The sequence below is a fragment of the Pygoscelis adeliae genome, unplaced genomic scaffold (genome assembly GCF_000699105.1).
Source record: "Pygoscelis adeliae isolate BGI_AS28 unplaced genomic scaffold, ASM69910v1 Scaffold54, whole genome shotgun sequence".
Taxonomy (NCBI): domain Eukaryota; kingdom Metazoa; phylum Chordata; class Aves; order Sphenisciformes; family Spheniscidae; genus Pygoscelis; species Pygoscelis adeliae.
The window spans coordinates 6180136-6195895 of record NW_008824982.1 but is presented as its reverse complement, the minus strand read 5'-3'; the positions used below and the strand labels follow the sequence as shown (position 1 = coordinate 6195895).

At 37.9% G+C, this 15760-nt stretch overlaps 1 protein-coding gene across 1 annotated transcript in view; it reads left to right on the top strand.

The window, feature by feature from the left end:
* The window catches only part of NT5DC1 (5'-nucleotidase domain containing 1), a 155570-nt gene that overhangs the window by 93477 nt on the left and 46333 nt on the right, over positions 1–15760 (top strand). The window contains exons 7-8 of the mRNA XM_009325696.1: positions 10214–10388; positions 14932–15029. Of these exons, the coding sequence (XP_009323971.1) occupies positions 10214–10388; positions 14932–15029 (273 nt within the window). The remainder of the gene's footprint in view (positions 1–10213; positions 10389–14931; positions 15030–15760) is intronic.

The window sequence follows — 15760 nt, the reverse complement described above, 5'->3', positions numbered from 1 at the left end:
GAGCGGGGTCCCCTGCTCGCTAGGTGGCACCACCCGCCCGTGGTACCAGAGAAGTGCCGCCTGAAAGGATGAGTTTCCAGTCAGGGAAGTTGCTCGCTCTCTTTCCAGTACCAGATGGCTACCTATTTATACGGCAAACAAATATGCCTACATTTAAGTTTTGTTCCCTCCAATTGTGCTGGCTTCTTAGAGATAAATAATGCCTTTATACTATGTCTCACTGCGGTGTCTAAATGTAACCCGACTCTTCTTGTCATTTAAGCTCTTTGGGTCTTATCCTGATGGCCCTTCTTGGTACATCTTCCTGTTAATATTTCTTTAATACATGGGGACTGGAAACACACTTCTGCAGTCTCATCCAGGAACTGGTTTATGAAGCTCTATAGACCAGAACCATGAAAATTACTTGGTATATGTGATTTGAGAGCTGTATTAACAGGATAGCCAGTGTGAGACCCCAGGCAAGAAGAGTAAGACTTTCATTATAGGCAATAAAATATGACGATAAGCTTAACAGAAAGTGGTACATCACCTACAGTAGAAGTAGTTATCATTGAACACTACTTGTAAGTTAGAAAAATCATGAGATCACAGAAAGCACACACAAGTCGTAACTTAAATTTTCTGGATATATAGGTTAATCGTAAAGATGAAAGGTGAATAGCCTGTTACAAATCTCCCTTATTGTCACACTCTTCTGTATTGTCTTTTATTTTCTGATATGTTTTTCTGTTACAGTTTAAAATGCCTCAGTTTACAGATAGTTCTTCCCCCTACCCCATTGTGGTGCTTGTTGCTTGCGGTTTCCCGTTGCCCATCAAGTTGTTGTTGAAGTGTGGATTTGGCATCTGTACAGGAATGCTAAGTGGCAAGCAAAACGGGAGTCCACATACAGCTCTTGGTCCATCTGTACCCATCTGGAAAGTTTGCAACTGTAGACCCAGAGGTTGGAATTAACACCATTTGTTATTGTCAGTGCGCAGTTCCTTGGGAGACAGAAAAAGATTATTTCTTGTTTTAAGAAAAAACATTTGTTCTTTACGATGTGTACGCATATATATATATTTGTGTGTGTGTGTGTTAGTATGTACATGTGCATATCTGAGAGGTATATGATGCTACTCCTTCCAGTAAAAATATTTCTGAGAACTTTAACTTCATTCTTACTGCAACAAGTGCCTCAAAGTAGCTGGTGCATTCAAAGCTTCAAATAGAGTTTCAGTTCCTCCCCAGAGCTATTTTAATTTGAGATCTACAGAAAAGGGGATTACCTGTAATGTCTTCTTGGTGGAGTAGTACAGCTGAGTAGGACTTTTGGTTTGTTTATCAGCAACCTGTAGTCTGGGTGTCATTATAAAATATCTGTGGCCTGTATTTTATGTCTTCATTATGCATTTCATTTCCACACCAAACATAACAGCACCTTTCATGCAAACCAATGGACTCAAGTAAGCCTCATCAGATGTATAAATAAAAATGTATTTAATATTTGACTTCCTGTCAAACTAAGTGCCAGCATTTCTTTTAGACTACCGCAGCATTGTGAACAGATCCCATTTCCCACCTTCTTAGCTGTATTCAGTTGAACAAAAACAATTTCCTCCTTCTGTCCTAAATTGTTGTGCCGTTTTTTTATGATGTGTTTACCAGGGAATGTATTTTAAAGGTGTGTGAGTTGACCCCAGGTAGGGTTTAACAGGCATTTAAGTATGCAAAGTTTGTTGGGAAAAGAAGGTGTTTGGTGCAAATAGTTATAATGTATGTAGAAGAATGATCCTCAATATAGTTCTATGGCAAAGAGCAAGCTTGTATGACGTATGTATAAGGTTCGGTAGCTTCAGCAATCTGTATGTATGTGAAGATGGCGATTTCTAGATTATTTATGATAATTTCCCACTGATAGGTTGTCTCCCTATAAATATTAACACCATGGCAATACTTATATAACAAATGATCCGTGTAAATCTTTAACAGGAGGAAAAAATGTGGATTTTGTTGCTTTGAGTAATCATTATATCAGCTTTCTGTCTTTTACTTCTGAGCATAGGTAAGCATCTTGCATGAATCCTGTAAGAAGACATTCTTGACCGTGGAGCAAAACAGATTTTTCCACCTGCAGAATATTCACTTTAGGTGTTCACACATCGCAGTAGGGATTATGAAGTTCTGGAGAATCAGACTGATTTAACTGCATATGTTTGTCCAACAAACGGTAGTTACCTCTGCGTGGGTTTAGTGCTCAGCCCGTGGGTTGCAAGAGTGTCAGCACAAATTAATTGATCTCATACAGTTTCATAAATCTGGTCTGTTACACTGCAAACTAGCATGGTAATGTAAAGCGAGGACGTGAATTATTTTGAGAAAGAAATAATTTCCTCTAAAGTGTAGCAACAGATCCTGTCCTACCTCCAAAGTACATCCTTCCTGCTTTGTAGTGTACAGTGGAAACATTGCTATGTTCATGTAAATATTAACATAAAACCAGAAGGAAAAGAAAAAACAAGGAAAGAAAGAAATGCTGTTTCCAAGTTTTGTGTATACAAAACTATGGAAGGTCATTCAGACTACCCACATCTAGACACCTTTCTAACAAATGTCATGTGTTGGCAGTCCTTATGAAGTCAGGCTGCAAACTTTGCCACGTACCGTGTGCTTCTCATGACTTTTAATTTGTGTTGTTACCCTTTACTAAAGGAAGGGATCTGCAAGCATGGCATGAGACAGGGCAAGGATTGCAGAGTGGGGCCGACTCTGGCAATGGGAGCAGTTGTACCAGCAAGGTGGAAGTGGTCTGGGCTGGTCTTAGCCATTTGGGAATGCAAATAAGAACAGATAACATACGAAAATAGCCTGGCTTTCTCTTCCAGTGTCCATGGACCTCAACAAGAAGCAAGAATAACTCTACATGCAAAAAAACATGCAAGCATCTGGCTGTGGCATTGCACTCCTAGGAGCCTTGACCGTTCTGCAGCCAGGACGCTGCTGATGCGGTGGGAGATGAGGCAGGACTAGGAAGCAAGAGGGTGAAGATTAGGGGCAGACTGTATGCCTTGTTCTTTCACATAGGAAGTGGGGGGGAGGTGGTCAGGAAATGGTAGTTTTTAAGCTTGCTTGAAAGGCTTTTGGGAAAAAGTAGTTAACAAGTTATGTTTTCAAGAAAAGATACAGCCTCACCTTGAAACTGACTTTGATTAGGGCCAGCCCTGAAACCTGCAGCCTTGAGGTTCTAGACTGGCCGTCGTAGGTCTTCGGTCCACTGTGAAATGCAGATAGCAGGGTGGGGGGCTGATGTTCAGCTAAGAGATGGCAGAGCAGCATTAGCCTCTAATTTTGACGTTGTGACTTCCATTTAAATATAGCTAAAGGTCCTGTGCTGTTCCTGACAGCCTTTGGCATGGGAATCTCACCTCGGAAACACGAGGGTGGGAGGGAGCGTGGTGGTTCCTGCCTCGTTATATCAGACCAGAAGACACAACAGCTGCTTTTGGCTTCCTTAGAAGAATTTCTAGTCGTTCAGCCTTCTTTTAGTTTGAGACCTATCTTTAGCTACCAAAGCTTTTTAATTTTTGCAGTAAGCTTCTCGTAGGCCACAGGAGTAGAAAATGAGTAGAAGAGGAAGTGATCCGTGAAATATTTGCAGAGGTGATGTTTTGTGTGTGTTCTGCTGAAGTGTTTCATTCAGTATATTAAATATTTATATAGCCCTGCAGTCACTATTAATCCAAGTAGTCATGTTTTCCCTAGCCCACCACGGATCCTTACCTTATAGTCACCCCCTTGAAATTAATCAAGGTGAACACAGAGTTGTCACCAGTGGAAAATAGTTTATAATTTTTGAAAATAAGATCTATTTCTGCCTCACCAGAGCTGGATGTTGCTAAAAATACTGCGAAGGTCAATGTTACGTGAGCTGTAAACATTTTCTTTAACAGATACACAGGTAAAAGAGGCAAATGGAGGATCAGATGATCCTGTATGTCCATTAGTAATATGTGATTTGCTCAAAAGTGCAGTGCCACATGCAAAGCGGTTACTTTCTGATCATAAAAATCCTTACTTTTCTGAGAACATAGGAGGAAAAGTTTTCTCTTTAATTTGATTTGACATACTGATACATGTTTGTTATCTATGGGTATGAATTATTAACAGAATACAATTTATGCTTAATACTGGTCTATTTTTCATTTCTCTTTGTATTACCTAGCTCCTCTCTTCTGTCTGATTTCTGTCATTTTTTTCCTTTTCTCTCCCATTCTGTTCCACTTGCACATCTAAGTGTAGTTTGAAAGATACTCTGCTTTGTAGGCAGCCACTCATATATCCGGGCACACAAGCTAATTATTAGCTTCAACAAGCAGAGGTTCATCATACTGCCAAGTTCAGCCTCATGACGGGCAGCAACTCACCGAGATGTCATTCTGAATTCCTGGTCTCCACTGGCCAACCCACCCATACTCCTTTTTTTTCCCTTCTCTCCTCCCAGAAATGTTGCTTCTCTCTTTTACTCAGGTGAGAATGAGAGATTTGGTACCATAATACTAACATCTCTGTTGTCTCCAAACTCAGTATCCTCTTTTCATGTCTGCTCCTAGTTAACCAAGAGGTGTAAATGGCTAGTAGTATTCTTCCTGCCTGAGCTGGACCAGGATCCTTAATCCTTTGGTCTGTTAAGAGACCGCACAGTCTTAGGTAAGGAATTGAGACAATCACAAAGAACATAAAAATACAGAATATTTTACATCTGTCACACCTCTTTTTTGCTCTTGTGACATTTGCCTCTTCCTAACCTCCTATCTTCCTGGACTCTCATCCTTTTATTCTGTTTTTAAACGTCTTTATCTCCTGGGGGAAGGAGAGGGATGATTTATCTCTTCCTGCTGCTCCTTGTTCCTGATATCTGCCTGAACCCAGGCCTCCAGAATGTAACCATATTTTGCCCAGTCATCCCTGCTTCATGCTTCACTCTGCTTTCTTATCTTGCTTTATGTTGCCATTTCCTTCCCTCTGTCTCTCATTTTGCTTCTGCTGCTCCTACTAGAATACAAACTTGAGCTTAAATGAAAGGAAATGAAAGATGACTTCTCTAACGTAATTTTAACCATCACCCCCTTTCTCCTCTACTTGCTTTCAGAAGGTGAAGTGTAAATTCTTTTGCAAAATCTTCTGTAATGAAGGTATTTTTCTTGTGTTTCTGTTGAATGCTCATGTTAGTTGTTGGATATATTTATTTAGACGAGAGAAGAAGCCAACAACAATGATCAAAGAAGTGCCTCTCTGTTCACTCTAAAAACTTGAAGTGCTGTAAGACCACAATGGAAAGCAATGTGCAGTGAATATAGTTGTCTGCATCGTCACCGATAGAAACACTTTATTTCAGCTCTACTCTGTTGATCAAATTAATAACTGCTAACTACAGGCTTGCATTCAGACAAAAATTAGGGAAGAGGTGTAAGTTCTTACTCGCTTCAGAGCTGCAGAGAATCTGGCTATGGGTATCGATAGCTAAGCTATCAAATTGCCTTTGAATTTAAAAGAGAGAAAAGTTACATTCCCAAATACTACTTTCATTGTAAGAGATGGTTAGTTGTTAAAGCCACTAAATACAAGCTACAAATTGGCAGCTGAAAGTTTATTTTTCTTGGCTGAATTCTAGGGATTTTTTTAGCCTCATACCTCTCTGCTTAGCTAAATCGTATAAATAGTGGATAAATTGTTTTTAATTCAATCAAGTAGGTGCCCCTTAGAAGCAGTGACAATACTGAAAAATACACTGTTTTCCTGTGGTTTAGTTCTGGACTGAAACCTTGCCAGAAACATGCCTCTTGAACTTTTCTATAATCCAAATAACAGTTAAAGGATGAAAACTGCAGTGTCCTGGCAGTGCGAATTTACAGACATTGAGTCCAGAGGAGTCCAGAGCCAGTGGGATATAAACTGACCCTGCCAAAGAGAAGTGGTGTAATAAAGAGCACAAGAGAAATCCACAATTATTCTTTCCCCAAATGGAGGTATTATATTAGAACATCAAACTGCATACTTCAATAAAGTAATTTTGCAACTGTAGTAGAAGAGGGTGGCTGGATTAAAGACTGGATTATTGTCTGTGCTGGAGGACTTCTGCCAGTCATGGCAAGCATTGTACAGGCTCTTTCTGAATTTGATCTGGGGGTTCTGCATTGCCAGCCATACATAATTCCCATCACACTTGCTATCACAGCTGTATTACGAGCAATTAAATTTTAAGGCAAAACGATGCAAAGAACATCTTGATCAAATTACAATGTCAGATGAGACGAAAAAACAAACCCCAAACTGGACACTAAGGGAGCCTCTGAGAATATACATAGCGGAAATTATATTGCTTTGAAAATACAACAGGACGTAGATCTGATAAGAGGCTCTGGCAGGACTTTGATATGTGGCAGTTCTAGACAACTCATTTTAATTGCTTATATTTCTATTTTCTGCTTAAAAAGGAAATATATTTTTCTGAAAGGATACTTAATGGACTGCAAAGGCAATTATTATTTTTGAAAGTGTATTTGGAAGACGATTATAAATCCCTACAGAGGCTAGTTGCTAATTTGCTATCCCAGGCTGTATTTCAGAGATTTCAGGTAAACTCCAAGTTGTTTAGTAACAAAAATGGAAATTGAAAAACTGCATTTGCTCCATGGCAACATACATGTAATAAATTACAAAGTTGTGCATAAAATGCTTAGATGTTTGCTTTCCTGCTCCATATCATTGGATTAAGTTTTCTCATACAGTCACAGGGGGTAAATATGTTGATTGTTATGTTGATTGTCACGGTCTTCTTGTTTCCATTTTTTTTTCTGAAATGCTTTCTTGTATTTTGAGAAAGTGTTCATACTGCCAAAGAGCCAGAGGTTACTAGTGTAGCCTTTGACATGCATGCAGATAACTGAAAACAATAGAGAGAGACATCCGAGGTGAAAGTTGGGACATTTGTTATTGTTGTTCTGCTTTCACTGATTTGTGGGTACACATTAATACATGTCAATGTCTGTATAGGCGTATGTTAAGTGATATTCGTAAAACAGAGAGATAAAAATGTAGAGATTTTATTTTAGGCAATGTACAGATAGCAAACTGTCAGTTGTAGATCTGGTGGTGACCACAAGTCCCCCATTTTGATACAGTGAATTTGTGGACCAACAAAGCTTCTCTAAAGCGTGCTTATAGTTCTATTTTTAAGAGTATTTTGAAACTTGGATGGTCCATAAGCATTATCAGGAAGGTACTGAAGGCTAGAGACATTTCTTATTTTCAAGAATGGTGTTTGTCTGAAGAACTACTTTTTTGTTTTTCAAGAACAGAGCTGTATGACTCTTGCATAAAATCACTCTTCTTACCATTAACTCACTTTCTCCTTTCCTCTGTTGGCTCTGGTAAAATTAGTTCTTTTCTGATTTCTCACTGACTCTCTGCTTGATAGAGTTTTCTTATTATTTTTATGGTTTTCCTGCTTTAGAAAAACTAAGTGCAGCATATGGCATACTGGTAATGTATACCCTTGGAAAAAATGCTTCATTTCTCACTGTCAGATCATTCCATTTGATTGTGAAGGCTTGACTTGATGCTATTTCTCCATCACATGTTAAAACTTCCACAACTCTTTTTGCCAACAAGGTGCCTGTGGCTCTGCTGTCCTCCTCAAAACTGGCTCTTGGACTGGGATAATGAGCAAGGTTTTCAGCTTTTATTTTATTTGGCTTTCAATAAAATCTTGCCAGCTTTGGTGGTTAAACTCCTTTACAGGTATGAGTATATATTCGGCCAAACTGTCTTCACCAGATGCAATAGAATGTTAGGAATTAAGTTAAACTCTACTTTCCCGGGCCACATTGGCCTAATTATGGTAGAGAATGCTTTAATGAGGGTTCTTCTAAGGTACCTCTGCCTGATATGGCAAACAGCCCAGAGGCAAACCAGATCACAGTGTCAAGAACTGATTCATTGCTTGTCTGCAATTAACAGCTGGGCTTCAGGGTCTGGATAGAAAACTAGAATAAGACTCTCTTTCAGCTCATATGTTGAATCCAGAGTTGTTGACCTTTTCCAATGCAGATGTAACTCAGAGGCCAAATATCATAGATTTGTCACATAGCAGATACTGCACAGAGTATGGACAGAGAAGACAGTGTTGATTAAATTTACTCAAAGTCATTAAATTAGTTGCACATCAAAGAATGGTCAACGGAGGGTGGGAGGCATTTGATAAGGAAAGAAAAACAAAGAGTGTCCAGCAGTGAAGTTCATATAAAACAGATCTTTTTACTTTAGGGTAAAAAGAGTGATAGATCACTGTATATCTAAATGAACTTTGCCATCTTTCTTTTAGTTGGTTGAACCTGTGAGAGCTAATGCCAAGCCTGCTTTGTTTGTGTCCCCCTTCATTCTCATGTAATGTTGTGCATTTTCCAAAACAACAAAGAAGAAAAATTGTCATAGCATAACATATGAAATATAGTTACTAATGATAATATTGAAAAAAATAATGCAGCTTCTGCTCCTAAAAACTATATTGCTCATCCCAAACAATATTCACACCCCAAGAAAGAGGGGGCAAAAACACTACAGGAAACCTTTTGTAAATCTGCTTCATTTAATCAAAAAAAATCATTGGTCTTGGCTAGCTCTCAAGGCTAGTTCTCAAGGCAAATGTCATGGCATCCCATAATGATGACTGCAGGAACAGGCTCATATTCCCCTGGTACAGGCTGTTACACAGCCTGACCTAACTACTATGAAGAACTGGAATAGTGACCTGGTTATGAGTTGGGAGATTTTGTTTGAAAAACTTTCCTTAAATATAGTAGTCCACTCTGTAGCTTTTGGGAAGAAATCTGTCAAGTCACAAGAATAAGACATTTTTGCCTCCTGTCTAGTTGCAGTGAAAACAGCCAATTCGAAACTTCTTTTGGGAGTCTTTTTTTCCTGCCATCTGTACATGTTTGAATGTGTAATATGAAATAGTGTTATGTTTAGCACCCAGCATCTTTCAGTCTTTCTTTGATACTACTGTTTCAAACATACATGTTCTCTTTCATTAAATAGCTAAAGTTCAAGTGGTTTAAATCTTATTTTTTCAAACTAGAGAATAGCATTACTCACATACCAGAAAGCTAAGTAATGTCTGGGATTTATTAAATCATTCAGCAAAGTTGACCACAGACAGTTGCATATAGAACAAACGCTGGAAGAAAAATAATCTTCTATGGTGATGTTCATTATACTATAACACACACAGACTGAGAGCCAAATACTTCGTATCATTTCTGTCTCTACAATTATTATATTTCTTTTTAGACCTTTAACTAGCTTGACATTTTTGGATATAGAGGGTTTGAGCACAGAGGAAATATGTAGTCTTAGACCATAGGAATGATAAAAAAAGGTAAGTTTAATGTTGATTTGACATCTTGGTAAAGCAGCTGTGGGTTATAACAAGGTAAATATTTATTGGTGACTTTAATGAATAGGTAACTTTTACTGCCAACTTAGTGTTATTGCACACTTTTTAAAATCTTACATTCCAAGTGTATTTGTAAAATTCTATTGCTGTTATATTCAGCAAAAAGAGCATTATTGAAGCTGGAATTGGAATTGAGGGGTTTTTTTGCACCTGTTCCTAGTATTCCACATACCTGTGAGTCTTTGCCAGTTTGTTTTATCAACCTTTCATAGATAAAGTGCTTCTTGTGAAAAATGCAAAAATATTAAAATGGATGTTATTGATCAGACAATGCTAACCTGAAGTGTCAGAAGTAACTGAACAGATGTTCTTGGGAATTTCAGGTCCTTACCATTTTCTAAACATTAAACTCATTTTAAAATCACAAATTGAGTATCCAAAAATTGAGCAACAGGAAGTAATTATTTGCTGCATAAGACTATAATCTGTAATTTATGCATTATTTACCCTTATGACCAAAAGAACATCAAACAAAATAACTAAGAAAATTCCATAATAAAAGAGAAAAGTCATACAAACTTATTTCTGCTACAATGTATCCTCTTGGTTTGATTGTTTTTTTGGTTTATATTGAGTTCCAACCAAGGGAGAATTTTAAACTTTGCTTCGCCTTTTTAAAATTGTATTGTTTGCACATAAAAGGAAATTTGTTGTGTGGATTACGTGGTTTGTGAGCAGGATTGGATAATACATAATTATGTTTTAATTTTTTAGAAGACTGTGGGGTGTATTTCCCAGAAGTGAAAAATCATCCAGACAAATATTTACAAAGATGTCCCGAGTCTGTAAAAAAGTGGCTGAAACAACTGAAGAGTGCTGGGAAGATTCTGCTATTAATTACTAGTTCTCACAGTGACTATTGCAGGCTTTTGTGTGAATATATTCTTGGGTAAGTGCAATGTCCATTTCAAATTATATCTGCCAGACAGCAACTGGAGATAAGCCTGAGCTATAGGGAAGTTAATTTGAGTTTCTTTATGTGTTGTGAATTGTTTGGATCTGAGGTTTCTGGTCGGCCTCTCTCTAGTAGAGTGTTACAGGGTACTCAAGGCAAAGTAGTCCATCTAGGAGCCTGTGAGCTGTACCTGACCCACAGCACACTTATAACCTGCATCTTTTCTGGGCATCATGATGGGATTGAAGATGACAGGGAATATCTTTCAGACCGACACCCAATACATCATCTGAATCCCAATTTTATCATAAGTTTTTGCTAGACTGTCTTATTCAAGCCACTTCCTTTCTGTGCTTCTCCAGTGGTGGGTGCAAGGAGTAGTAATATTTCATTTCCTTGCAGTAAATCTGCATGGAAAAGCTTACAAATACTTCCTTGCAATGGTGGTTTCCAAGAGATGGTTGTGCATGAGAAATGTACTTCTACAGATCACAGCAGAAAAGATTAAAAAAGGTAGTTCATTGCACTTGGCAATTGGTTGAGATTGTAGTTGCTGATCACAACAGCTATTTTTAGCTGTAATGTTAAGAACATGACTGGTCAAGTCAAATTCAGTGAAATTCAGCAGAACCATCGCTTACACCCCTAGAAACGAATTAATCAGTGATGCAAATAGCTAGGTGGGTGACATGGTGAGACTATTCAATAAATGAATCAAAGAAACAAAGTAGTGCAATGTGAGCCAACCTTGGCTATCTGGATATGCAAGGGAACAGCAGAGTGAATACAGCAACACTGTAAGAAAACCACAGGTAAGGTGAAAAACAGAGCTACCTTCCAAAACCAGTCCTGCCAGTATCACTTCTCGTTTGTACTCTCTGGGCTAAATGCTAAATTGAGCATCAGCTGTGCGAGTTCTCACTGCCTTGCATGAACTTTATACTTGCTCATTTGAGGGGAAAATATACCTCCTCACAAAAAGCAGTTCTTGTGAGCAAGATGCCTGTGAATTAACTTTTGTGCAGATCTGTCTAGTTGTTTTCTGAATGAAAATTTGGTATAAAACTAAATTCTTGGCCATGTATAATGATTTTGGCTTTCTTTTCCTCGGTGAATAATGTTTCAGCTGTTTAAGGCAGCTGTAGAGACCCTGCTGGAAGACAGTAAGCAAAGTAGCAGAGAGGGTCGGTTGCCTTTCAAAAGACAGAAAAGAGTTGTTCTGCTAGAAGGATGCTGGATCACTCTGTCTTTCCACATAAGTGTAGGATGTTCTACAGTGTTTATTACAATCATATTTTCCAGTGACTCATGCAATGTGGCTTCCAAGACATCTTCTGGAGAACTGAGTACTTCACTGTCCATTAGACCTTACTGAAGTATTTTTTTTCCTGAAAATAATTCTAAAATTTTTATTGCTTTTGTTTGTTCCATGCCTCTTATATCAGACATTAAGACTCTATGCACCCGTGCTGCTTTTTGCGATACTGGAATACAGTCTAGGTTCACACCTACTATCTCTGCCCTTAACTTTTATTTGACAGGGCTAACTGCATTTTATTCTTGATATCAAGCCTTATGAATTACGTCTATGCAGTCCTGTATTAATTTTACTTTCAAATAATATCATACTGGAAGTTCAGAACTGTATAGTATTACATCAAAAAAACCCTAAGGATAACGATGAAAAGCGGAGATATGTGTGAATTTTTAGCCTCTTACTCCTAATATCCTTACCTTGTAACTGTTAACTTTTTTGCACTTTATTTAAGAAGTTCCTTTTTGGCTAAGAAATTATTGTCCACATAAAATCAGCACTGGGAAATTCATGCTTAAGTGTATCATTTACCATTTCAAAAGCAAACTATCCCATCTGTGTTCATCTGACCGAGTTGTCCTTAACTGAAAGACATTTTGGTAAGGAGAGAGGACGTCTAAGAGAAAATCTCGTTTTGAAATAAAATGAGAACCGTTTCGCAGCCAGAGCACACACATATTGCTGGGATCAGTGTATAAGGCATGTAAACCTACAGAAGCAAGTGCGAGTTCATTCACACAAGTAGCAACATCATGGTGTGACTTTTCAGGCTTACCTACCATGAGAATGCGAGTCAAGTTAACTGAATGTTTAAGCATTGGCAGGAGCACACCTAAAGACGAGTCAATCATCACATAGTCACTGAAGCTGAGCGTCGTTTCACCTTTTCATGAATGTTAGCCATCGAAAAGCTAGGGATTTTTTGAAGCTGGTCATTTTGATTCCCTCTGTGGTTAGTGGAGTGAAAACACTGGGCATCATCCTTGGCAATTCATTCTGTACCATAGAATTATGTCTGAAATAAGTGGGATGAATTGCCTTCTAAGAATGTGGATGTTTCTCCATTGGCTCTGTCTGTGGCGTAGACCACTGGCTGTGAATTCAGCGTGCAATTTTTAGATGGCTAAAGTTATGTGAGATACATCCTACCCTTTGTCTTAGCCATTTACACAGGCCACAACACAAGCAGTAACTGGAACAGATTTTGTCGTGTGTAATGTTACATAGTAATGTAACACAAGGTACAGGCTCTCATAAGATCAGTAGCTTTGTACATGAGATTTAGTATGATTCAAAAAAGGCCATAGATAACACCTCTCCACAGAAAACAGTTTGTTCTTCAACAAATCAATAAAAAGTTAACCGAATCTTGTGAAAACTCTGTTCATTGTTTTATTTTTTACACATTTTTACACAAAGCACTCACCACTGTTCCCACAAGTCTTTGTTGTGCTCCTGAAGCATTGGCTTCATTTTGAAAGTTCAAGCTTAACTTACCCATGGAAGCATTATTTGCACCACATGCCAATTTGAAAAGTTTAACTCTGTCAATACTTTTCACCTAAGGACAGAAGAGCCATGCCTGTTTGCTCAACTTCTGGAATCTTCCACACAGAAGCTAATTTTAAAAACACGCCGTTGTCATATTTGATACTGGTTCTTTTAAAAAGTAAAGGTTTACATACAGTCACAAGTGGAGAAAAATAGACAAAGCTGAAATTTCATTAGAGGAAGAAAATTTAAAGACATTCTATTTTAAGGCTGGAATGTAATTTAGAGCACAAAATAAAAGCTTGAAGATAAGCTCATGGGGAGAGCATTCAGTTTTTTAGTTAAGATATATCAGTCTCATGGGAAATAGTATTATTTGAAAATGGCACAGTTAGCTAGTTTTCTTCCAGTAAACTTCTCCTGTAGATAACATTTTAGTGCCTGTACCCATCCTGGACTTGCCGTCTGGGACTTCTTCGTTCCATACAAGACTATCCATCATTTTTTGGATGCTATCGGCAATACAGTCACCTAAGCAATGAAACATTTCCACTAAAATAAAATACATGTCACAGATGGGAAAAGTTTACATTTTCCAATAATAAAAAAAATAACCACTCTTTAAGCAACATTTGTCTGATTTTATATTTTAGTAACTTCCAAACTTGTAGGTAGGCATTATTATTATTTCTTGCTATAGTTCCCAGCTTGATGATGTATTAAGCAAGGTCTAATAGATTCCTTAAAATAAAGAAGACCCTTGCTAGAGTAGGAATAACTGGCATCTCCAGAAATAGCCCATCTGACAGCAGGACAGGTGGCATGAATGTTCCCCAAGGTTGCCTGTTTTTCCTATTGGCTTTGTAACGTTACTGTCTTGCATACAGGTCTCTAAAAAATACCTGAATATAAATAAGTCCCACTTATACACCATGCTCAAACATACAATCCCGTTTAAATTGATAGGATTTCCACAGTTCAGATATTGATCTGTATTTTCATGGACCTAATGATCTTTGAAAAATCTGAATTTAGTGGTGTGATTCAGCTGGCAGATTAAGACTCGTACTTGGTAGGTGTTTATTTGTGAGCCACGTGTCTAACCTCCCTGTAACCAGTGGGGGTTTAGTCAGAGCAACCAGTGGAGCCTGAAGAAAGAGTTTAGCTAACAAAATGGCATTTCCACTTCAGGGTATGTGAAATCATCCTTTAAGACTTAATTGGCTGTATTAATTAGATCTCTGTTGACTACAATGGCATCTTAGACACCCATTAGGCCTGTGCATATGTACAGTATGGATACCAACAATATAAGCACCTGCGCTTAAGTGTCTTTAGTCTTCAGTTACTTCCTACCCCGTCACTTGACTTCATGTATTCTGCTTTATAAAGAAAGTCCCTCATTTACACCTTTCTCTACTTGTCTATGCATATGTTGTCGCCTGAGATTAAAATATGTCATCTGTCACATGTTCTCCTGAGATATAAAAACTCCCTGGGCCAAGGAACATCTTTGTACAAATAATGAGTGGTCCTGAAGGTACAGCACTGTGGGTTCTCAGCCAGCTGTCTTCTCACTTTTGACAACCTCAGGAAAAGAGGGGCAGTAGTGACACTGACCAAGCATTGGAAAAAAGAAGTGTTTTGCTACTTTCTTATGTCATAAAGAGTATTCAGTGGCATCTTAGCTGATTTATTAGTTTAGCTAATTCAATTTCCTTTACCTTCTAGGAATGATTTTGAAGAGTATTTTGACATTGTGATTACAAATGCTTTGAAACCTGGCTTCTTCTCCCATACCCCAAACCAAAGACCTTTTCGAACTCTTGGTAAGTTGCAGTTGTGACTCTCTTCTCATCTGCTTACCTCTATCCAAAAAAAAAAAAAAAAGAAAGAAAAGTGAGAGGACTGGACAACATATTTGAAATTTGAAAATCTAGCACTTGGGGAAAAATGGACTCTACACAAAACTCTTCCACAGATATAGAGTTATTAGTAAAAAATTCTCTTAAGACTGAGGAGCACTGAGAAATTAAGAATTACAGCGCTGAGGACAATGAAAAGGGAGAGCTGCAACAGTAATTAAAAATGGTATTGAGGCTCAGATATTGCATCATTAATGAAAAAGTAAGAATCCTTTTCTTTATTGTGCTGACAAGGTCATACACAGAAAATGAAATTTAGTTCTGGAAAAAAACACAGCAGAAATATTTCAAGAATTTAAAGGAAATTCAAAGAACAGTACAAATAAAACTGCAAGACTGAAGGACATGATTTATGATGGAAATCTGACAGTATTAAATGTGTGTACTTTGGCTAAATAATGACAGAGTAGGCGAAAGGAAGTGCCCTTGGACTCACTTAATTTAATTAAAACAGCCTGAAACGATTGGCAATGTTGTCCATTAGGTAATTAAGGTTTTAACAAAAGAAGTTTATAAGAACAGTGTTCATTGACCTACAAATAACAATAGTAACATGGCTGAACACAGTTAATTTTTCCATATTTTGGAAAATACCCTTATGATTAAGTGCTAGCTGAAAATTAATCTTATATCCA